The following is a 26,720-nucleotide window of genomic DNA, read 5'->3' as shown; positions in this document are numbered from 1 at the left end:
TATATACATATATATATATACATATATATATATACATATATATATACTATATATATATATATATATATATATATATATACATATATATATACTATATATATATATATATATATATATATATATATATATTTATATATATATATATATATATATATATCTATCTACATCTACTATAGCATATTTATGTGAGCACTTGCTTTTTTTGCTTATCTAAATCGGTACGGCTTTTCAGAATAAGAAGATTGCTTCCTTCTTGTTTTCTTGATTAATAGAATTTGCAATCTTTTAAGTCATCTGTTAATTGTTATCTTGCTCTATAAACTTTATCTTTTCTCTTCCAGTAACTTCGAACTCTGATAAGGTTTGCTTGCAGTCTTGTTGGAAGTTTAGATTTTGAGAAAATGACATCATAAAACAACCGGAAGTTATGGGGTTTTTTCTTTTTTAAAAAATTAAAGCGCAACTTTTTACTTTAAGAGCGCAAAAATGATATTAGGAAATTAGGTGTAAGTACATATGCTTATATACACAGAGGTGTACACTGGTGTGTGTGTGTGTATATATATATATATATATATATATTAGATATATATATATATATATATATATATATATATATATATATATATATATATATATATAAATAAGTTGTATGTGTGTGTGTGTGTGTGTGTGTGTGTGTCTATATATACACACACACACACTTATATACACAAAGGTGTACACTTGTGCGTGTCTATATATATATATATATATATATATATATATATATATATATATATATATATATATATATGTATGTATGTAAATATATATACACTCTGCTTTTTTTCTATAAAAAAAGGTGCCGGAACTCTACTTTTTATATATATAAAAAATGAAGTAACAGACATTTCCCACATGTTGTCAAATGAGCAATGCATTATGGTAGTTGTATTTATTTAAAATTAAATAATAAAATAATTAATCAAATAAAGTGTTATTTTGATGTAGATGTTGCTACAATGATGAGTTTTTTTAATGCTAGTTTAGTATATAAAACAGATACTAGCTCTTTTACAAGCTGTTGTTCGCCACCTAAAACTGTTTATCGTGAACTTAAACATGATAAACTTGTTGCTTTCAAAGAAGAGGAATCTATAAACAACAGTATTTGAACTTGAACAAAAGACATTTTATTTTAGCCAAATATAACTCACAATTTTATCAAGGATTATCTTGCTAAAGGGACTATATTTGTCGATAATTGTAAAAGAGAAGCTGAAAAGCATCAAACTCTTGGCTATCGCTTAATTAAAGAAAATTTTGTAAAAATGTAAAAGCATCCATAAATTTGTTTATTACAAAGTGTAATATTGCAGCGTCTGCGAAATATAAACAATACAAAGTTTTTACACACTTGTGGCGTCTACTTGTGTCTACTGTTGCAGTCTACTGGTGAAGTACTTTATGCTAAATGCAATTGTAAAGCTGATGTAGGGAGCTGTTGTAAGTATGTTGCTGTATCATTATACCAACTATGGGACTATACAGTCAGACATTAAACTGGTCCGAGAAACTAAAACATGTATTGACGTTCTACATTATATTACATGTTCCAGGTGAATCAACCAACTCTAAAGCAATTTTATTTATTAAACATATTTATTAAGACAAAAATAATACTTGAAAAAGACCTTCAGTTTCAGGAACCTGTAAATATTGTTTTGCAATTTTGCAGTTCTAAAAGTGTTTGCAGTTCTAAATGTGTGTCTAAATGCAGTTCTAAAAGTGTTTGCCTTTACAATCTTCTCACGTGTTAAAGACTTTAAAATATTTTTTGAAAGAGTCTCTTTTTTAGCTTCTTCTTTTATCTTTAATGCAAAGATAAAAGAAGAAGCTAAAAAAGGAGTGATTGTCTACAGAAGGTAAATCTGACCTTGTAATGTTGATTTCTTGTGTTTCTTTTGCACTTAACTTGATTTTTTTTTAACCGGAGAGTCACCAAGAAGAAACTGGTGATTTTTTTCATATTTAGTTTTGTGTTATTTTATTTAATTGATTTTTTTATATTACTGTCGCAAATTGTGTAAAAGTTTGTGTTCTAAAAAATCATTTAAGACATTATGAGATATTCAGACAAACATTGCACAGAAACAATAGAATTATCTTAGAAATGCAAATGCTTGTGGAGTTGATATTCGGGCAAAAAACAATTTGGCATCATAAAAACGAACAAAAATAAACAAGAAAATAAATTAAAGAAAATTCTTCTCAAGCAAATTTAGTTTTTACTGAGAAAGAAAAGATTCTGAAACTGAGCGCTGAAATGTTTTCACATTTGCAAAATACGTTTTACTTGATCTTTACAACCCGCATTTACATTTTCAATTTAAAGAACTTTTTATTCAACTTTTTATGGATTAAAAATGTTTAATATTTAAAAATGAACTAAGTTCATTTATATAATAATATGAAGGAAAAGAAAAATGTTTATATAAAAAATAAGGTGCCAGAACGCTGTTCCGGTGCGTTCTAAGAGAAAAAAAGCACTGTATATACTTACATACACAGAGGTGTACACTTGTATGTATATATATATATATATATATATATATATATATATATATATATATATATATATATATATATATATATATATATATATATATATATATATATACATACATATATACATAGTATGCAACAACACCGATGAATGCAAAAAATTTTATTAAATATAGCAACAGACAACTCAAAACGCCCTTCTGGCGACCGACCAAAAGTTAGAGTGTGCACCCCTGATATATATATATGTATATGTATATATATATGTGTATATATATATATATATATATATATATATATATATATATATATATATATATATATATATATATATATATATATATATATATACACTCAATCCATATCTAAGGATACAATTTCCTAATATCATTTTTGCACTCTTAATGTAAAAAAGTGTGCTTTAGTATTTCAAGAAAGAAGAAAAAAACAAAGAAATATGACAGAAAAGATTGCTGCCCCATGCCAAACCCTCAGTCAATGTAGCAGCACTCCTTGACGGCAACAGGCTATAAGATACTCGATGTATGTAATAAGTCCCTGCAACTTCCTGTTTTTGTTTGACGTCATCCATGTGATCTAATGCTGTATTTATATATGTATATACAAATTAAGTGATCGCAATTTGTGAAATCTAGAAATATTACTGGTTTTCAAATTCTTAGTTTATTAAAAACCGTGAACATTATGTTAATGTAAAGATCAATTTATCATTTTCCAAAAATTAATGAAACACAAAACAATAAAATTTCTACTGCATAAAAAATAATAAAGTCAAAATTTGCATATTTTAATTTATTGTTTGTTTAAGCACCAGGTAATTTAAGTATTATTAATAAACAATAAAAGTTGTAAGAAAAATCACAATTACTAAATAAAATTATAAAATTTTAAAAAACCAGCCAATAAAAGGTTATACTAAAGCTAACATTGTATGAAACATTAAAATCCAATTTTTGTTTAGTGGAAAACTTTGAAAAATTGTTTATTTAAGAATTTAAATTTTCAAACTAGAAATTATTTATTTGATAATAAAAATAATGATTAAAAAGGTAAATATTTTATATATGTTATTAGAGTTTTTTTGTTTTGTTTTAAAATAACTATAAGTGGTTGGAATTTTTTTTTATATTTTTAAACTTTTCTTTAATTTTATATGATTATCTGATTAGAAAGTTACAAGCATTTAAATGACTGTTACTTGATTTATAAGAAAATATTGAAAAAGATTTATTAAGATATAAAAGTATTTAATATCTTTTTTCGCTATTGCTTTTAAAATATTTCATCACTGCTATTATCCTTTAGACTGTTGTGATTTGAGTTGTTTCATTTTTAGCATAACATCATAATTTATGGTTTATTTTTCTAGTTGTATCTGATGATTTATAAAATGAATTAAAATAAAGTTTAAATCATAATTTTTCATAATGATAAAAAGTAATAGTAACAATAACAATAGTTTTATAATGAGATTTTATATCATGGTTTCAAGATCAATATAAATATTTTTTATTGATAACAACTATTTTGTATTAGTTTTGTAATAAAAATAGTTTACGGTTTAAAGACCAGAAGCATTTCATGATATAGCATTTCATGATCACTTAATTGGAGCTTTGTGTTTGTGTGTGTGTATATGTATGTTATATATATATATATATATATATATATATATATATATATATATATATATATATATATATATATATATATATATATATATATATATATATATATATATATATGTATATATCTCAATATATACATATAAATCAATATATATTAATATACACACACATACATGTATATTTGAAGACACATGCTTACACACACACATATACTGAGGCTATTCTAGGAAAAAAATTTGGGTGGTGGTACCCCCTCAAATTTAGCTGAAATATTGCCAAATAGCAGCGTTTTTTTGCAAAAAAGAAAACAATATTTGCCATAAAAAAAGTTCCTTAATTTTTAATTTGGGTGGCGCCCAAATATGGTTGATGCTGTCAAAAATGGTCTAGAATCGCTCTTGGTATATATATATATATATATATATATATATATATATATATATATATATATATATATATATATATATATATATATATATATATTATATATATATATATATTTATATATATATATAAATGCACATTTATATATAAATGCACATTTATATATAAATAATTTTTTTTATATTTAAAGTGTAAAAAATAATTTTGACCTATGTTAGGTTCTAAAATATAAAAAATATACATAAATTTTTTTTTAAATATATCACTAAAATTGCTTAATAATTTATATGTTTTTCTGTTTTATTTTGTACTACTCATCTGTATTTTATTTTGTTGTACTGCTCACTTTTTCTTTTTTTACTTTTTTTTTGTTAAAAAAAATGTTTTCAATTCTTAGAATAGTGGAGCTTGAACGAGAGATAGTTGAGTTAAAAAATCTTCTAGTAAATAATCCAAAACTTGAAGAGGAACTTAAAGAAATCAAAGAAATTAATAAGAAAAAAGAGGAAATACTTATTGACATAAAAGCAAAGAATAATGTAATTAAATTTCTTTTTCTAGTAACTTTTATTATATGCTTACTGTAGTTTCAAAGTAGTTGTGATTACCATATACATGATTTTATAGGAATACATTTATGTAAAGTAATATTTCATATGGAGGGTGAATATGGATATTAATTTTAATGCTATTTTTATAAATTTTTATAATTACCTATCTCACGACTGTTTCACTCTATAAGAACAAGCTTGACGTCATGAGTTTATCAAAAAAAAAATATTTCCGCATAAAAATTATAAAAATTCACTAACTTTGAAATAAATGTTTTTTTTTCCTCTTATTTTCATCTTCAAATAAAAAAATATAAACGATCTATCATTTCTTGTTAAATAAGTAATTACATTTAATTATATAATTAATTATAAGTTTAAGTTACATTAAACAGAACAAAAAAAAATATTGTTAAAATATTTCTAATGATTTGTGATCACTTTTCTGTTTTTTAATTCAATATCATAAGATACAAAATTGTATTGGTGTTATTAATCTTTTTACAGAACAAAATTATCTCTAAAATTTAAAAAGATATAAACGTTTTAGGAACACCCTTTAAAAAAATTTTAAAAGAGAAATGTTTTAGGAAGCCGTAAAGCTTGCGTTGAAACAGCCATGGTCCATTAAAAAACTAGTTTACAGTGAAAAAATTAAAAATTTTTTTCTTTAATCAGCTACAATACAGGAAACAAATTAATAAAAAGCTTTATATTTTTTCCCCAAGAAATAATGATTTTTAATGTTTTAAATTCTTTAATGAGTCTTTTCATTTTTTCTAACTAAACACAAAAAATTGTGCAAACTTTGGCTATTTATAAAAGTTATGTATTTTTATGTATCAGTGACCGAAACAAGTTAATTTTGTTTGGGAATATACATTTAAAAAAGTTGGAAAATGGAAAAATTTATTTGAGAAAAGAAAGATTTTTTAGGTTTATTAAATTTTAGTAAAAGCATTCTCTAGCTTGCCCTGGTTGTGCTTTTGATATAATAAGTTTAGTGTAGAATTAAAATCTCTCAAAACATACATCATCAACCACAAGTTTGATGTATATATCCTATAATATACCCTGCAGTCAATAATGTATAATGTAAACAAATAAATATGTGTACTATATACACACCATTATAACCATATTCATTATAACTTTTCATTATTAAATTCTTAAACAGTAGTAATGTTGAAACAGTAGGTTTTAGGAAAAAATCTCTGAGTTTTCTAAAAATAATTTGTTAATAAATGTTAATTAAACTATTTGGCACTGTTTTCTACTCAACCAACAGGTACAAAACAGAAAATAACATATGTGACCTTGGTGAAGGTACACCCTTTACCTTGTTAAAGGGTGTAACCTTTATTTTTATAAAGGCTTGACAAGGCTCGTGTTTTTGAGTTTAGAAATGAAGTGGGGAGAGGGCAATCTAATTAGATTTAAAAATGTTGAGTTTTTCCTTACTGTACTCAACTCAACTGCAATGTTTGAATTAGCTTTAAGATGCTTTATTATCTACTGTTCAAAATAATTTTTATTTTACTTGTTGGATTTATATAATTCCTAAAATTCTTTGCATGGAGAGGTATAATTTTAGTGAAAATTAGTTTAAAATTATTTCAATTGTGTTTGATTTTTAAATTAATTTAATTTATTATAGAAAAACTTTAAAATAAAGGTAAAACTTGTTTAATTATCTAGTGAACAAAAATCTAACTATATATATTTTTTTAATTCACCTCCCCAAGGCCGAGAAGGCCACTACATACGAGGAGGAGGCTACTTAATTGTGGTTATAACCCTCTCTCAACTCTATAAGTCCGAAACACCTTGATGAACAAGGCCGCTGTGCGGAGAAACAAGTTGAGCGTGGTACTACCAGGGACGAGGTGGGGATCAAACTCAGAACCTCTCGTTTATAAAGCGAGCGCTCTACCACGACACCACTACCACATATATATATATATATATTGATATTGTGATATTTACGGTCAATTCATTTGTTTCTGTTTACTATTTAATTAAAATTTTAACTTATAATCTTATGAAAAAAATTATTTTTTATATTATTTATATTAATTATAGGAGTTGTTTCAATTTTTAAATTTTTGAGAAGATTTTTTTCAATTTTTTCCAAAACTAAAAAATGTCAGTTTTATAACTTCTAAATATCAAAAATAACTTCTAAATATCAAAGTGTCAGTTAAGTAATTCTAAATTATATTTTTCAATTATAGATTAATTCTAATTTATAAATTAAATTAAAATCTATAAATTAAATTTATTTTGTCATATAATTTGAGAATCCAATACCATTATACCAGGATAACAGTTTTTTTGATCATAAATACCGTTATTAAAATTTTCAATTACTGATATTTCGGTATTTAAATCATTTTAAATCATTATTTTTAAACTGTATGCCTTTGTTTACTTTTATCCATTCATGAATCATTTTTTAATTGTAATCATTATTATCCATTTTTGAATCATTATTTTTAAACTGTATTCCTTTGTTTACTTTTATCCATTAATTCACAGTAAGATGAGTTTTATTAATTTGAACCTAAGTTTATGTAAATATTAAAACTATATGTTACATTGCACTGTTGTAATTAAAATTACAATGATATGAAAAGTTGACAAAATTTGTTGGTTGTTTCTTTCTATTTGTTGTTCTCTCTTGTTTAAACTGTGTGAGAGAAAAGTTAGTTAAAGAAATTAAATCAGAAACATTTTAAGAAATTATTGATGCATAAATGGAAAGCTTTACTTGGAGTAAAAGTTTTGGTATTTTGGATTTTTCTAAATCAGTGGAAGTTTACCAGTAGAAAAATGTGTAAATATTTTAAGTGACATATTGAGTCAGTATGTTTTGTTGTTTGAGAAGGACATTTTTTGTTTAACAAATGGCATTGCAGCAGTTTTGCATATAATAGTTAAATTAGTACCAATTTCTTTATGAAAAATAATTAAGTTAAGGTAGAAACTGTAGCTCAAATAAGTTTTTTGAAATTGACTTGCATTCCAATATCAATGAACACAAAAACTTTTGTTCAAAAAACAGCTCATAGAAAGAAGTTCTTGATTTTGAGTAAAGTTGAAAAGAGTTATACAAAGCCATTAATAAATAAATAAGTATAAAGTCATCAGAAAACAACCAGAGCTTTTTAGCAATTTAGTCAAGTGCTTAACAAAGAAAATAAGGCTATTTAAAGATGAAGGTGTTCAAGACAAACATATTCAACAGATTTATGATCTTCTTTTGATGATTTGACAAAAAGTGTTGAATCAGAAATAAATTTTGCTGCTGGTGGTGTAATTTTAAAGAAGTTGCTGTGCAGAATTGTATTTCTCTAATACCCCATTCATATTGTGTAACAACTTTTTTTTTTGTTGTTATTTAGTAATAATAAATTTAGTAACTAATGAAAATAAAATATAGAATTAAAATAATAATAAAAGTAATACTAAATCTAGAACTTAATCCACAATTATAATTCTAACAAAATAAATCAATATATAGATATTGTATAGATCACAAATCAAAACTAGAAATTGCAACAATATAACACACGTATATACCTATCAAAATATGAAAAATTCATATTGGGTACATATCTAAATTTAACATAGGCAGTTCCTGAAAAAGTTCAACCTCAAACGTCAAATATTATATTTATATATATTGTTTTTTTGTCGCACAATTTTTTGCAACAGTTATAGAATTTTATTATTAATTTCCCTTTTAAAAGACTTACAGTTACTTATTTTTTATTATGTTAGGAGCTGCGTGAAAAGAATTGGAAAGCCATGGATGCTCTTGGGAAATATGAAGAGGAATCAAAAAAGAAAATTTCTAAAATAGAACAGAGCTTAAAGAAAAGTTTGAAAAAACTGCATCCAAATGTCAATATACCTTCTCTAGATGATAATATAGAAGATTTTTTTTCTAATTATGAAAAGTCTTATTTTGAAAATTCTCAATCTGAGCACACAGAAACTATAGAGGAATTAAAACAAGCAAGAACAGAAAATAAGAGCCTTGTTCAACAATTGTCTGATTTAAAGGTAATTTTTAGCTTAATCTTTTTTGAATATACATTTAAGTATTTTGAGACATCAGATTGTATTGAGATTGATTGTTTGTCTAAAAAGTGTTATTTATTTCTTTGTTTTTTTTTAGATGATGCAAAATGAGGTATACATTAATTTTTATCCTTTAATAAATTAAAGATTTATCACATTTGTGTATGTATTTATTTGCTTATTTTATTAAAATAGTTTAAATTTTATTATTAGGGAAATGAGGATTATCAAAAATGCAAATCAGAAAATGTTCATTTACGCAATGTTTTAGCAGAAACAGAGACAATGTTAAGTCGTTTACAGGAGAGTGTAGATTCTGAAGTTGGTAAATGGCAAAAAATAGTTGATTTAAAAGATGTTGAATTAAATGAAATGCAAGTTAAATTTAAAACAATGGAAGAAAATAATAAAACACCACAGGTATTCTTTTATAAGAAATTCAATGTAAAATAATAGTTAGTGCTATACCCAGGCAAAATTCCATGCCATTTGACCGGTATGGGTGCCCAATCTAATGACCAAAATAAATATTTTTTACAAATATTAATTTAATGTAAATAAACGCTGCATAAACAATATCACAAAACAATTTAAATATTCAAAATGATTAAATATTTTGTTGCGTCAGGGGTGTACCCTAATGGTCGTCCGGTTGCACGGGACTCTTCATTTGGGCGACTGAAATTAAAAAAAAATACCTGTCAGTAGCCCGGCAAGATGACCAGGCAGTTGGTTATTGGCAGGACGACCAGATAGTTTGTTACTTATAAAAGTATGTTTATTACTGAAACTATATTTTGATCTATAAAGATTTTATTCCTTGCAATTATTTAAAAGAAAACTTTAAAAAACATTTATGTAGTTCAAGGATTGAATTAAGCAATCATGAAATGCAAAATCTGGAAAAATATCTGGTCTTCAAAATTTTAGTTTATGCAAAACCGTGTAATTTGTTTTTTAAGGGGCGAATCAACTTACATTTCTTAGCGAAAAAGTTATAAAAAATAAAACAATAAACATACAACTACAAAAGTAATAATACTCTAGTATCTAACTGCATTATAAAAGTAATAACACTATAATAGTGTTACTTTTATAATGCACTTATAACTTTTATAATTCATTCTTTGTTCAAACAACAGTAATCCCAAATTTTAATTGAAGTAGAAAAGCATCTTAAAAAGTAGAGTGGATATTCGAATAATATTTAAAACTTATTAAGGAACTTAAACAACTTTATGGAAACGTACTGTATAAAAAGTTCAGCATTATGAAAAACATTACTAATGGTCCGTAAAAATGCGCATTAATTTTAAAATCAACTAATAAAAACTTTTTATTGGTTGATTTTAGAATTAACGCGCATTTTTTTGGACTATTAGTAACATTTTTCATAATGCTAAACTTTTTATTAAGTTGTTTAAGTGTATTTGTAAAAGTTATTGAAGTTTTTAATAACTTTTTTTTGTTGTTGAAGTTTTTTCCAAACTTTAATCACTTTGATTAAAGTTTGGAATTACTAATGTTGTTTGAACAAAGAGTTAATTTTAAAAGTTATAAGTGCTTTATAAAAGTAATAACATTATTATAGTTTTTTTACTTTTTTTTTACTAATTTGAGTATTATTAGTTTTATTGCTTTTATAATGCAGTTAGTGACTAGGGTGTTATTACTTTTGTTGTCGTAAGTTTATTGTTTTGTTTTTTATAGCTTTTTGCTAACAAGCTTATAATAATTTGCTCCTTGAAAACAAAGTACATGGCTTTCAAAAACTAAAATAAAAAAAAAATCATTAGTTTCAATCGAGAAAAAATACAAAAAAAATCTTTTACACTAGACTACTGATTATCATAGCAGACAACTAAAATGAGAAAAAAAAAACTTTTAGTTGCCCGCAGGGCGACTGGGAAAAAGCAGAGGGTATACCGCTGTGCGTACTTTTTAATGCATACTTTATAATGCATACTTTATAATGCTTCATAACTAAATATTTATAACTTCATTAATTCTCCTTAGGATGGGGGGGGGGGGAAATTCTTTTTTTTTTTTTTAGACTGGTACTGCCCAAACTATTGATGGGTACAGCACTGATAATGTAATTTTATGTAAAATAAAATAATAAAGTTGTTTTATTAAACTAGAAAATAGAAAGTAAAAACTTTTTGATAATTATAATATGTAGAAATTTGTAATAAAAATCAGTTTCTTATTTCATTACTGAAGAAAGCTTGTTATTTTTATTTATATTCTTTTTAAAAATCTAATATTTAGTTAATATTTAAAAAATTATTTTTAGAGTTAGTTACAAATTCTGGATTTTCTTTAAACAGGGCGCGACAAATCAATGAACGTGCAAACGTTTGTTAAAAAAAGACAAAAAAAGGAACATCACGTTTTTTTACTTATACTTAAGCAAGCGTTGGTGTTTCCTTAAAATTTTTTAAAACAAACATTACTTCAGCAAGTTTTTTTCTAAATAATTATGCAATTGATAGTTTTTTTTTTAATATAAAATTTTTTTTTTTTATTTAAAAGACAATTAGTTACTAAAATCTAAAGCACATTTTTAAAAGCTTTAAAAGAAAGCATGCTAAAACCTGATTTTAGGCTAAAACATGACTTCAATAGCTTTGCTTTTATGTAAAATAACTATTGAAAAAATAATTGTGTTTTAGCATGGTTTTTGCATGCCTTAACAAAAGCATGTGGTAAAGTTTTGGTGTCACTCTTCTAAACTTTCACTACCAAAACCAATGACACAGGTTTAAATTTCTAAAAAAAAAAAAAAAAAGGTTCTTTAAAAAAAATTAGAGGCATATTATCATATTTACATTTTTCATTTTGATGTCACCCCTCTGCGTCAGGTCATGATGGTATCATCTGGTGCGGCCCACACACCCCTAGTGATGCAACTGTCAATAATTAGATATTTTTATTAACTTATTAGTAAATACTTAATATGATATTATTTTTAAAGGTTTTAAAAAAGAAATGTCAACTTTTATTTTATTTTTGGTTCCCTTTTATTTTAATTTCTTTAAGTTTATACATTTTTTATTAGTAAATAAGTTTAATGAACTAAATTGAGAAAAATTCACTATTTTGTATTAATGAATAGCAGTTTACCTTAATTAAGTCATTGCATATTATCTTTAATTTGCGCACACTTTGCAAATTTGTGAAAAATTGTTAAAAATAAATAAAAACTGATTAAATTCAGTTAGCATCTTTGATAATAACTTATTAACTAGAATAAAAATTAAAAATAAAACTCTCATATATCTCTTAAATTAGACTTTTGTCAATAAATAAATATACTAATTTTAATGTTAAAAAAATACATGATTTGTCACGTCCTGGTAAATATTAGGAAAAATTTTTTTTTAAAAAAGATAATTTTTGTTTCATGTTATATCTAAAAATAAATTATTTAGATTACACTTTTAAAATTAAGTTTTTCATGAATTTTTAGCTTCAACTTCAATTTAATGATGTTAATATACAGTTAGACCTTCAAAAGAAAGAAGTTAAAAAACTTTGTGAAGAACTAGAACAGGAAAAAAAAGAGTTAGTAAAACTCCAAGAAATATTAAACCATGAAAAGAAAGAAGTCTTAAAATCTCATGAGGAATTGGACCATGAGAAGAAACAAGTTGTTAAACTTCATGAAGAATTAAATCATGAGAAAAAAGTAATTATAAAACTAAATGAAGAATTAGACCATGAAAAGAAAGAAGTTATAAATCTTCATGAAGAATTAGACCGCGAGAAAAAAGAAGTTGTAAGATCCCATGAAGAATTAAAAGCTGTATCTATTTTTTTATTTTTAAATATTTTTGTTATGTAATTATTTTTACCATATGTTTTATAATTTATAATTTAGTTATTATTTTTATTTATTTTAATAACTATTTAATAATTAATTTAATTATTATTTTAAGTATTAATTTTTGATATTTTTTAAATATAGGTTCAAAATAAATTAGAAATTTCAAGTAAAGCAGGCGAGGTAATCTTTTGAATTTTAAATATTGAACATTTACAAAGTTTAATATTTAAATCATTTTTCAACAGTAGGTAAACTAGAAAAAAATGTTGCAATAGAACTAAAGAAATGGATAAAATATAATGAAAAGTAAATGTGTTTAAATTTACATGGCCACTATAAGTTTGCAATGATTAAAGTAGAACTAAAGAAATTTACAAAAAAAGTGGTGAAGACATCAATCCAAATCTTTTAATTTTTGAAACCTTTTATCAGAAAGCTTATTTCAACCCCAGCTCCAGAAAAACTAATAAAAAAAGCTGTTGAATGTCAAAATAGACATTCAAAGTTTTGAAGATGTTTAACTTTTTGTTGTAGTATGTAAGCTAAAATGAAAAAAAAGAAAATTTAGATTAAAATTTTAACTTTTGTAGCATGCGTTGAATGAAGATTTTGAAAATGAGCTTTTTATTTGTTTGGTGGCAGACTGTCATTTCCAAGAATTTTGTTACAAATGAGACAGTGGTTTTCCATCCCTATTAATCACTTATAAAACCAAAACTGACATAATCTTAACTTTCTCTTTTTAGATGTTTTAAAGGCGATGTAGATGTCATACAGTCAGGAAAATAAGTATCCGAACAAAACACTTTATTATGAAAAAAAAACTTTACCAAGATATTTCAGGAAAAAAAAAAAACTTTATAATAAAAACTGTATGATTATTCTGAAAGAAAATTTAATCAAGAATTCAAGAAACAAAGAAAAAATTACACAAATTTTATTTAATTGCTAAAAAGTTAACGATACATTCAAACTATGCAATTTTTTAGCATTAAAGTTTTTAGCATTAAATAAGTAACTTAGCATTAAATAAATAACTTGAAGGGCCAGCTCAAAGTCCAGATCTTAATCAAATTGAACACCTCTGGGCTATTCTGGATCAAAAATGTGGTACACAATGTCTATTAAGATAAGAGCTGAAAATCATTCTGGAGCATAGTTGAAGTTGGACTCATATCAATCCAGATAGAACAATAAAATTAGGTAAATCAATGCCATGTTGACTTGCAGAAGTCATAAAAGCTAAAGGTGGTACAACTCAATATAAAAAAGTCAAAAAAAAAAAAAATACAAGGAGAAACTTTTAATCTTTAAAATTTCGTTTGGAGAAACGTACCACCTTTAGCTTTTATGACTTCTGCAAGTCAACATGGCATTGATTTAACTAATTTTATTGTTCTATCTGGATTGATATGAGTCCAACTTCAACTATGCTCCAGAATGTTTTTCAGCTCTTATCTTGTTAGACATTGTGTACCACATTTTTGATCCAGAAATTTTTGATCAAGTAAACCAATCAGCTTCTGGATAAAAAACTCTTATAATAAAATACTCTCAAAGTAAAATATATGGTTATATAATAAAAGATGTTTTTTGATATCTTACTGCTTGCTAGTATTATTGTTACCATCTAAGAAGCCATTATGGTTTTCAAAAATCAGGAAGTTGCTTACTGGGCAACCTTCCTGGTATTTTTTGGGTTACCAGTTGTTAAGTAGTTGCCAGTAAGCAACTGGCAATCTGGAAAATCAGCAATATAAAAATATTTAAGTTTTTTAAATGTTTTTTTTTTAAAAGTATTTATCAAAGTATAAATATTTTTTTGTTCATTTCTTAGTCATTATATTGGTTAAAATAGAAATCATTTTCAATGTTTTCTATTTTATTAAAGTTATTATTGCCAAAGAAAACATGATAAAAATTTTAATAAGTTTCAAGAGTTTTTGTTTTTGACGCTTAAATTTTTAAAAATCGTTAATTTTATTCCAGTTAGAAGAAAAATTGAAGACTGAAGTTTCAAAGATTTGAAATTATTTATAAATTTTTTTATACTAAGTAGAATTTTAATTAATTTTCTATATTGATTATTATTATAAATTTTTTAAATTAGTATTATTTTTAAATTATTATTAATATTGCTAATATTTTCAAAGTACTTGGTCTAACTTTTCTTTAAAAAACAACTATTTTGTTATTTAAAAAGATGATTGTTTTAAATTTAGCATGAACTTCAACTTAATGAGGCTAATGTACAGTTAGAACATGAGAAGAAAGAAGTCATTAAACTTCAGGAACAGTTAAACTTAGAGAAGAAAGAAGTTGTCAAACTTCATGAAGAATTAAATACAGTAAAATAATGTTCTCAATTTCCTTATTTGTTTTATGCATTTTTGTTTTGTAATTTTCTTTATTTTTTAATTGTAGGCCACACAAAAATTAGAAGTTTCTGCTAAAGCAACTAATGAGGTGCTTTATATTAAATTTTGTATTAAAATTTGTATTAAAATGTAAATGTTTTTATTCAATATTTAAAATTATCTATTTTTTTTTTATAGTTAGAAGAAAAACTAAAAAGCCATGTTTCTAAGGTAACAATTTTGTTTTGTTTTATAATAATGTTTTTATATGTTATTAACAGGGATGCGGAGTCCCAAAAAAGATTCCAGATTTGAAAGTCACAAAAAGATTACTTTATCCTAGTTTTGGGTATCCAGGAGCTCTAAAAATATAAATAAGTTTATGGACTACTAATAGGAAAAAAAATTAAGACTTTTAGGTTAGAGGAACAATCGTTTTTTGAGTCCGGAGACCTTAGATATAATAACGGCAAGGACTCTGGAACTCCAGGGCTCCGGGCTAAAAAATAATAAGTTTCAAGTCATTAAATCTCATGAATTTTTTTATTATAGCAGATAATAAGTCAACAAACATGTTTAGAGCTTCTGGACACTACAGACTTGGAAAAAGTAGAGATATATGCCGGAGTCCTTTTGGGACTCTGCATCCCTGGTTATTAATATTTAAAACGAATATTCTACTTATTCAGTTTTTCTTAAAATTTTCATGCTTATATTTATATTAATTTTCATGCTTATAGTTTCTTAATGTTTTGCTGCTTAAATTTTTTTTTAATGTTTATCTCAAATGTTCCACTTTTTTCTTATTTTTTTCTTTGTCTTGAATTTTTTATTTATTTTGTATGTGAATCATAAAATATCACTGTATCCCATCATGTGAATTTTAGAAGCTTCTTTTTCACATTTCTTTTCTTCTTTTTCACTTTTATTAGCTTAATGATTCCATTCTGTAAAAAATAAAAAAAGTTTATCTACACTAGACTAAAATAATTTGAGTTCATTAGATTAATGAATTTTGAAAAATATCTTAATAAGTTAGTTTTAATTATCATTTTTGAAGGGGATAGGTAAATTTTTAATTTAATTTAAATGTTAATTTTTTTTCTCCAAATTCAGTTATGTCAATCCTAATAGCATCATCTTACAATGGATACCTTCTGATCCAGCAAAGAGTCTAAGGGATTATACATTAACTCCCCACAATAAACCTAATGAACTCAAATTATTTTAAAATTAAACAACATCTTTTTCTTAAAAATTAAAAAACCCTTATAATAAAACCCTTCAATAAATATGATATATATTAATAAAGTATTGCATTTTTCTTATAAACATAAATTTTTTAAAATATTTTTTATAGGAAAATACCTCTGAATTAGATGAGTTAAACACAAAACTTAAAAAAACAATTTCAGAGCGTGATTTGCTAATTCGTGAATTCAAAGCACTTAAAGAAAAATATTCGCAACAAGAAAAAGATGTCTCTAAACTTGAAACTGATATTAAGTCTTTAAAAGATCAGCATGCTGCTGAGTTAAAGAAACTGCAAGATCAAGTTGTTGTGCTTACAGGTTCAGCTTCATCCAAGGGAAAAGGTGACAAAGAAAAAGATGTCCTCATAGGAGTAAGTATATTAGGTATTTAAGGTGTAGATAAGTTTTCTTAGTTGTAATGTGACACAAAATAACGGGCAGTCAATGGTCAACAACAGCCTTAAATGATCAAATTTTCTGTTTTGACCTCCCAAAATTAGTTTTTTTCCTGTCAAAGTTGACCGGTTAAATGAAATCTTATTTTCAAAAAATAATCATTTACAAACAACCATGTATTTTTAAAATAATAAATATTCATAATATAAAAATTATTTTAGGCAAAAATATTTTGAAAAATTGTTTGAAATATTTTTATTGTTTATGATGGCTACTTTTAATTCACTTCATTGGTGTGTATTTTATATGGCGTAAGCTATAACTTCATTTTTTACACATTTTTAGTTTCATTTCACTGTAAAATCAATAGTTGCCTTGTAAATACTTGATTTAAGTTTTTATTTAATTCTTATTTTACTAAATTTTTTCTCTTGTTAATTAAAAACATTTTTTGAACTGTTTTTTTTTTTCTTATTTAATTTTTTCATTAAACTTTTTTTTATTATATCTTTTTAAAACAGCTTATAAAATTTTGCCACCATTTGTGAAGTCATTGCAATAAATGAATTTTATTAACCTGTAGCTTATAAAATTTTGCCACCATTTTTGAAGTCATTCCACTGAATAAAATTTAACCTGTAGCAGTTTGAATTACTATAGTTAGCTTTTTTTATTGAGTTATCAAGAAAATGATTAGCATTAGTAATTTTTTTAAAATGTCTTTGTCCGTTGTATGGCATAAAGGGATAATAAATTACAAAAATCTTTTTGAATTAAAATTTTCTTATGTTTAATTATTAATTTTATAAAAAATTTTAACAAGTTAATTTAAAGTTAAGTGTTCAAAAATATTAAACATCTAAAATTACTTAGAGGTTGATAACTTTTTAATCAAAACTCTGTTTTTAATCAGCGCTTGTGATCTATTTCAGAATAATGTTATTTCAACCTGTTAAGGCGGTACACTACTAACAAGCATTTTTTAAATAAAAAATTGAAACATAGCCAAAAACTAATATTTTTCTGATGAGAAATATATTTTTAAAAAAAATCTGAAATGAATTTTTTTTAAAAAATGTCTAAAATTGAATAAAAAATAAACTTTGTGATGTAATATCTTCCCTTATATAAATTTTCTCTCGTTTGAATTTGGTAGTTGGATGCATTATGTTTTATTCCGGTTGACAGATTGATTTCTAATTTAAGGGCTTTTAAACATAATCACAAATTGTTAAAAATATGCTTGAAACACTAAGTGATTTGTCTTAACATGTGAACTAATTTCCTTATTAAAAACATTGAACAGGAATTTTTAAAATCCTATCTGTTAATCAAGTTTCTGTAGTATACTAAATAAACCTTGAAAATTTTAGTCAAAAATCATTAGCCAATGTAAAGACATTACAATTCAAAGTTAGCCTAAAAGTTTTACAAAAATCAAAAGTTGTAAAAAATACATTAAAAGTTTTTTTTAAGTAAAATCTTATTAAGGTCGGTTTCTATATATTTAAAATGGCTACATGGCAGTAGCAACAAGGTCACTCAACCATATGTAAACATTGGTTGTGTGACAAACTTTGTCTTGTTTTATGGATTGTTTTATGGTTGTGCCATAGATGTCAAATAAAATCAGCCAATCATATCTTAAAATATGATTGGCTGATTCTATTTTTACGCATTGTTTTATATTTTTATTGGTTGATACAGAACAAGTCAATCAATATTTTCTAAAAATAGAGTTTACAAAAATAAGTTTGTAGTTAAATGGAAACATTACGTCTTAGGACACTGCTGTTGCACAACCACGATTGCACAACTGTCGTGCGATTATATGCAAAACCAACCTTTAATGTCTACCTTAAACATGACAGAGTAGTTTTATATTAAATGTGTTTACATAAATTAGGGTTTTAACTTAATTTTAAGGGGCTTGATGGATTGGCAACAGATCGAATTTTATAGCGGTTTAATACCATCATTTTACAGTTTTTTTCTTTTTTCACCTTATTGGTGGCATTAATCCACTTTTTTTGGAAATCCTTTTTTTTTTTGTTACTCCACCTGCCTTACAAAGAACTCCTTTAACTATTGCCCCAAAATCTTCAATCTTGCATTCTCCAGGATTTTTGGAGGATTCTCATTTTAAGGAACAATTTTCACATTATTATCACCACCGTAGAACTTTTTTAGAATAGTGAGTAGCAGCAAGATCTGGCCAAAATAGATGTCAGTGTTTGTGTTTATTCTTTAATGGGGAAAGTCTTTTTTGGAGGCATTCTTTGATGTAGAGATTGGCAGTTAAGATCTTCTTAGTGACAAAGCAAGAGGACTACATACCACAGTTACAAATTGCTTGCCACACAAGAAACTTGGATTCAAGTTTTTTTTGTCGAATATAAAATTAAATTGATCATTGACAAGTTTATCTTTGTTCTCATAGTAAAATAGTTGACCTGGAAGTTGTGAAAAATCCGCCTTGCAATACGTTTCATCATCTTCAATTATGCACATACTTTTATCTGCCATTATTTTAACCAGCCTCTTTGCATGTCAAATTCTTTTAATTACACCATTTAAGCTTCTTTAGGTGTATTTTTTTTTTTAAATGCTTCAATTCAAGCATTTTCAAGTACTTTTTTGATATAGAACGCGAAGTCTTGAATTTTCTTGCTAGATCTCGCTGTTACTGGTTCGGATTTCTTGTTATTGAACTGAGAATCGACTTCATTTATGGAAAGTTTTCTCTCTTCCACTTACAGGTTTTCTTTCAAAGCTTTGAATAGTCCTTAACTTATTTATAATATCTATGACATTTGTACATTTAGCAACAAAGCGATGCAATTTTAAAATGTTTTATGTTATCAAACAATACAAGATGGCTATATCAAATAAAGGAGGATAAAATTTGAAAAAAAAATTGATTCCCAAAACAAAATTTTGGCATTTTACTTTTAAAACTAGTTTTTTTTTTGTTATTGTACCACCTTAATTGGAGCATTAGTTAATTACCGTAAAATCTTATTGTGAGTTTTTGTTAAAAAACACACGATGATTTGATTTAAAATTATGTTGAAAGTAATACTTTTATAGCATAAAGTATTTTTTTATTTACAAAGTTAAGTAAATTTTATAAAGCAAAAATTAAAACACAAAAAAAAACTATTAATTGACCAGCCAAGTAAAACAGTTGACTATGTGTTAGCCTGTCAAATTGACTGCTTACCTTTTTTCATTTTGTATGCTGTGTGTGTGTATGTATATATATATATATATATATATATATATATATATATATATATATATATATATATATATATATATATATATATATATATATATAGATATATATATATATAGATATATATATATATATATTAAAAATGTTTGGTATTAGCAAATTTCTTTCTTTTCTCGACATTTCCATAAATGATAAACTATGTTAGTTAAATAACTAAGTAATTAAAATTTGTTAAATTTTTGAGTTTTTAAAATGATTATGTCTTAAATTTCTAATTGTGGCTTTGCAACTACAAATGATTATTTATTTAAAAAAAAATTAGTGAGTAACAAATAAAAAAATTAGGTTAATTTATTTAAAGTTTATTATTTTATTATTAAAATTACATTGCTGAATATATCGTTTATTAAATAACAATTGCGATAAAAATAAGCTGATTTTTTTTAAAGAACAAATAAAATTTAAAAATTGAACAATATTTAGTAATATTTTTAAATAGATTTGACAGTTAAGTTAAACCCAAGCATTAAGGTGGTTTACCAGGAATAAAGTTGATATTTTTCAAAATTTTCAAATTTTCAGTTTAGATTGTTTTAAGATAATTAATTATCCCTAAATTCATTTCTGAAATCTAATTTTCAGAAAAATAAACACAAAAGATTTATTTTAAGATTTAAACAAGGTGGTTAAATATTTTGCATAGCAACAGCCCCTAGCAACACACTTTTCTGTCTTGTTTTGGACTAATTTTTGTATACTTGGCATACTTTTTAAAAAATTGAATTTTAGTATGATGGTTAAGTCTGTTCTATATGGTAGATTAAAAAAAAATAAACAACATTTACTATCAGTGTTATACAAGAGATGAATAAATGACAAAACTTTTTATGTATGTTTATCTTTACTAATGAAGTTGTTTATGGATTTCAATTCTTTTATTATTTAAATATAACTAATATAAAAAGTAACGGGAAATAAAAAAAAATCATTTAAGAAAAGTTTCATTATCTGGTAACAAGTTCCAAAAATCAATAGTAACAACAACTTTGCTAAAAAAATAGTGCTAAAAAGCTCAGCAAATTTAAATTGAATAAAAAACTGTTCATATGATTTTAGTTTAGTTATGTATTTTCCTATTCTCAAAGAAATATTAATGTAAGTTGGTAGCTGCCCAGATTGTCAAAATGGAGTAACCATACAAAATGATGATTTAAAGAGAATGGGATTTTCACACAGTTTGAAAATCAAATGCACATCTTGTTCATATGAATGGTGCACTTTTACAAGTAATACTGCGGACAAAAGCACACCAAAATAAAGGCAGGAGTGCATTTGATATTAACTTAAGAATGATTATTGCTTTTCGCGAGATTGGTCAAGGGTTCCAAAAATTTGTTTGTGAAGAAAGGTACTCTTGAAATTGGAGTGAATTCAGCTATATTGAGTTTTAATGAAGGAACATCTGGTCTTAAACACATTTTTTAGTATCTAAATATATCACACAGTGGTAAGACAGTAACTTGTTCATTGAAAAAGGATAAGCATCGTGTTAGTAATATGAAGAGAAAATAAAAACTTTTAATGAAAAAAGAAGAATTCAATTAAGGGGATTATCTAAAGGGTGGTTTGATAAAGAACAAGAACTTGAAGCTAAAAAATCGTATGCTTCGGGAAGTTTTTAAACTGTTTTTTATCTTTTTATTTTTAAAATGCTGTTTTCTCAATTTGTCATTTTTTGCTATTTACCTTTACGTGGAACAAGATATTTCCAGATCAGTTTAACATATGGAGCTGAAGTTTTCAGCATTTACAGTTATAACTTAGATCTGGAGACTGAACTAAAATCAAGACATAAGGTGCTCTATTCACAGTGTTATTACTCATTGTTCATGATTTTTTCATGTAGACCCCCTGAAAAGTGGTATAAGTTTGTTTTACTTGTACAATGAACTTCATTTTAGTTCAGGAACTAGATAATATAATCAAGATTATTTGTGCAAAATTTCGAGAGAAAAAGATAATTTATCTTTGAGTTTTCTTGTTTCATCCATGTGTACAGTTTAAGGCCTTTTTCGGCTAAAATTAGATGTTTTTTACACAAAAAATTTTTATAACTAGTAACAAAATTTCATTATTGGAACTATTTTATTTAATATTTTGAAGAAAAAAAATTCATTTTGACAAAAAAAAATTATTTCCTGGTAAACCACCGTAACTTTAATTTTAATAACCTTAAATATCTTTTTTAAATCAAAATTAAATTGTTTTTTTTAAATCTAAATTAAATTATATATTTTTTTTTATCAAAATAAAATTACATATTTTTATTAAATTAGTTTTAAATTAAATCATATATTTTTTATCAGAATTTAATTATGTTTTTATGATCTTTGCTTCAAGCTTGAAAAAACAGTCATTGCAAAAAAATAAAATCAAAATCAAAATAAACTTTTAGTTTTATTTGAGTTTTTTGCATTAGTAAATATTTACTAATGAAAAAATTTAATATTTAGGTAGTGCTTATATCAAACATAATAGTCATTTAAACTTTAGTAACAAATATTTTTACATAAACGTCATTCAAAAATTAATGGATTTTTTTAAAAATTAATTACTTTTATCTTACCATTTATAGTATAATTATACGTAAAAATTGCTTAAGGCGTACGTAAATCACTCTACGCTCAACGCTTTTAAACAAACCATAAACTGAAAAGAGAAATAAAAACTTGAAAAAACAAACAACCAAAACTAAAAAAAAATAAAAATCTTAACGAGTAATAAAATAAATAAAAGTTAAACCAGAAAAAATAAAAGCATAAAATTAATTTATTTCTTTATTTTAATTTAAAAATGTTTAAAATGTTTTAAATTAATTAGGTTTGAACTTTTTAGTTGAGACACTTCAAAGTTAAAAAATATATTATTTTCATGCTTTTATTTTCACCTTTATTTGTTTATCATTTGTTAAGTTCATATCTATATTCAGTTTATGGTTTGTTTATTTTTAATTTTCTTTTTAAATTAGTTTCTTTTCATCAGCGCATTTTTTAAATGCGCAAAATATTAAAATATGCCAAAACCACGGCATGAAAAACTGTACAAAAAAAAGTTGACAAAAAAATTTATTGTACGCATGGTCATATAAGGCATGGGATCGCCTGTCTCTCCTGAGAAGGCTTGTTTGTACACACACACACATATATAAATGCAGCATTAGACGCTCACTGATGATGTCATACTAGAAAAGGTAGCTGTTGGGGCAGTTACCTTTAAAGTACAATAACTATCTTATAACCTGCTGCCGGTAGGAGTGCTGCTACATCAACTCAGGGTTTGGCATCTTTTTTTCATTAATCTTTTTTTTTTTTTTTTTTCTTCGAATGAAAACTTAAAGCCCAAGCTTTTAGAATAAGATTGAAAAATGATATTAGGAAATTGCGCCCTTAGGTAAGAATTGTTTGTGATGCCTCAAAAATGTTCAGCACAAAGAACATATTCTAATTCAAGCTAAAAATGTTTGGCACTTAGCCTTGATTTTATATTTAGACTTCAAATAAGTTAGTAAAATTTAGAAACATTTAACATTTTGCCCTGCTTTTTCTAGAAAAAAAAATTACATAATATAGTTTTAAATTTCATAAAAGACTCATTCAATTTAAAAAAGTTCAGGATCTTAATAAGTGAATAAATTTAGCATAATAGCTAATTTTAACTCTTGCCATTTTTTTATAAAAAGGCGTTTTTTATTGCCTTGTGCCAATAACATTTTAACTAAAATATGCAACAAAAATTATTTATTGACTACTTTTTAGCAATCTAGGTATTTTTTTAAATTACCATGCGTTTTATTTTGAGTACGAATGGGGTGTTAACATTATTTAGTTTTAAAATTTCAAAAATTAAAGTCTTAAAAATTAAAAAAATATTCAAAGAAATTTTTGAAAAAACAGAAAACTTGACAACAGAATAATAAAACTTCCAAAATAGAACATTTAAAAAAAACAAAAAAACACTGTGTGATCATTTAGTTTGACCTGGTGACATTTCGATTGATATGGTGACACAATCGATACTAATGTTATAATATCCCACTTTTTTCTTTAAAATTTCTTTTAAATATAGATGCAAAGATGTTTATTGTTGTTTAAATTAATTGCGTCATTATTAAATCTTTTTTTGCAATATTTCATAACTTTTTTTAGAAACTTTATTTGGAGATACAGAATTTGAAAGAAGATTTGCAAGATGCTCGTGATCAAGTAATTGTTGATATGGAACCTGCAGGCTCTGAGGTGATTGTTTTTTTTTAATTATTTTTTACAGTTTTTTTTGTTGTTGTTGTTCATATATTTATATTCACATATCACTCAAATCGATTGTTAAAGCTGAACATATTATTTATGGGCATACACTTTTTCATGGTTTTGGAAATTTGTTTTTTGTTTGCTGGCTCTGCTCATTTTATGTTGTATAACATACTAGAAATTCTAATTCTAAGAATTCGTTAAGTCTTTTGGCATTACCTAAATTCAAACAATCTTAGTGGAAAAGCTGTTGTTTTGAATGTTAAACTTGATGTGGCTGTTACAGTTTTTTTTGCTGGAATGTCAATTTGTAGTCGAAATAATGGTTTTATTAATGTACCAAACAGAGATACTGCATTTTTTTAGGAATAATATATTTTTATTGATTATATGTATTTTTTTGTTTTTGTTTTGAGATTATTTAACTAGATGTGTTATTTAACCATCATTGAAAAAGTTCAAGCATTTCTCTAAAAGGTTGATAAGATTTTTTAAAATTATTTTTAACAGCCATTCTACAGTTAATTATTTCTAACAGCCATTCTACAGTTAATTATATCTAACAGCCATTCTACAGTTAATTATTTCTAACAGCCATTCTACAGTTAATTATTTCTAACAGCCATTCTACATTTAATTATTTCTAACAGCCATTCTACAGTTAATTATTTCTAACAGCCATAAAATATATTTCATAAAACGTTTCTTTACACTACTCAAACTATTGATCAATATTCATTTCCAACAATAAAAATCTATTTTAAATAGCATTATATAATATAAAGTATATTGCTCTCAAGTGTTTTTATTTTATTTTAATCTTTTTAATAGATCTGAATATGTTTTATAAACATGATAAAGTAGTTTTACTCTACAACATTCTGTATTATATTATTAGGACCATAAAATAATGATACTGATGTACAGAATTAATTAAAGGGATCCCCAAGTGCTGAGATATATCTTAAATAGTTCTTGAGAAAAAAGATTAATTTATATTTATTTATTATTAAAAACAAAACTAATATAAGTGTTATACAAATCAAATAAAATATGTAAATTAAAAATAATCCTGACATGTTCTGAAACAAGTTCTGCTAATAAAATCTAAAAAAAACAAACAAGTTCTGCTGATAAAATCTTAAAACTGATAATACTATTTTATTCTTTTAAATTTAGTGAAAAATAATTCAAATAAATTTGATTTAACAGTAAATGAAAGTGCACTACTTTAATGTACTTAAAAATAAAACAATCTAGAAAAGCTGTATTCTTTTTTTTAATCTTTTAATTGGAATTTTTATTTTTCTAAAAGTCTGGTCAGGTCAGGTTTAGGATCATCATGGTCACACAGCTATTGGTATTATGTAGTACCTGTCCTTTGTCTTACTGCCTTATAGAGTTAGCTTTTTTAAGCAAAGGCTTAGAGAAATAAACTCCATCATAAAATTCCCCTGCCTTGGGGCTCTTGGTTGACTGCATCCAACAACTGTCTTTTAGAAGGCCTCTTATGCAAAGACTTTAAGGGTAAGCAGAATAATTCTGCTTGCCAGCCTCGCACCCCTTCCTCATCTATTAGGCTGGCTTAGGTGTAAGCCTGTGTTACATTGTTTCCTGCCTTGGATGACGAATGCTGGATCTTCTTGACTCTACTCTCAAGATTTTGCTTGTGCCTCCATGATAGTGGCTATGCAACTCTTCCTTTGATCTTAGCTTGTGTTCAGTTTCTCCTTGGTTCCAACCATGCAATGATCTCTATTATTCTTACAGTCATACTTTTTTTTGGGTGAATCATTGCACTACTTACTGCATAAGACTGACTGGGATTCTTTTCGTAATTTTTTTCATGACAGTCCTTGGGCTGATGTCTTTTCTATCTTTCAATGTAGCTTCCTGGATACAGGCAAGTATGGAAGTTTTTATTCTTTCTCGTCAGTTTCAAGTCAAGACCCATATACCATAGTTTTCCCCTTCTTGTGCAGCTGCTATATCTAATTGGAATCACTTTTTTTATCTTTTTCAAAATAACAACTCTCTCGAGAACAAATACCTCATTTATTGGAGGCATTGGTTGGGGGCAGCAAGGCAAGGACTATTGCTCTTGCCTTGCTGCCCCCAACATA

General features: G+C 25.1%; 1 protein-coding gene across 2 annotated transcripts in view; it reads left to right on the top strand.

Moving 5' to 3' along the window:
• The window catches only part of LOC100213354 (kinectin), a 50,041-nt gene that overhangs the window by 15,990 nt on the left and 7,331 nt on the right, over nt 1-26,720 (top strand). For both annotated transcript variants that reach the window (XM_065805069.1, XM_065805068.1), the window contains exons 11-21: nt 4,978-5,119; nt 8,915-9,199; nt 9,315-9,329; nt 9,431-9,637; nt 12,690-13,025; nt 13,188-13,226; nt 15,269-15,394; nt 15,471-15,512; nt 15,602-15,634; nt 16,764-17,027; nt 24,496-24,585. In XM_065805069.1, coding sequence (XP_065661141.1) covers nt 4,978-5,119; nt 8,915-9,199; nt 9,315-9,329; nt 9,431-9,637; nt 12,690-13,025; nt 13,188-13,226; nt 15,269-15,394; nt 15,471-15,512; nt 15,602-15,634; nt 16,764-17,027; nt 24,496-24,585 — 1,579 coding nt within the window. The remainder of the gene's footprint in view (nt 1-4,977; nt 5,120-8,914; nt 9,200-9,314; nt 9,330-9,430; nt 9,638-12,689; nt 13,026-13,187; nt 13,227-15,268; nt 15,395-15,470; nt 15,513-15,601; nt 15,635-16,763; nt 17,028-24,495; nt 24,586-26,720) is intronic.

The sequence above is a fragment of the Hydra vulgaris genome, chromosome 09 (genome assembly GCF_038396675.1).
Source record: "Hydra vulgaris chromosome 09, alternate assembly HydraT2T_AEP".
Classification (NCBI taxonomy): Eukaryota; Metazoa; Cnidaria; class Hydrozoa; order Anthoathecata; family Hydridae; genus Hydra; species Hydra vulgaris.
Note: the sequence above shows the minus strand (reverse complement) of the source record. Positions and strands in the feature narration are given on the sequence as shown.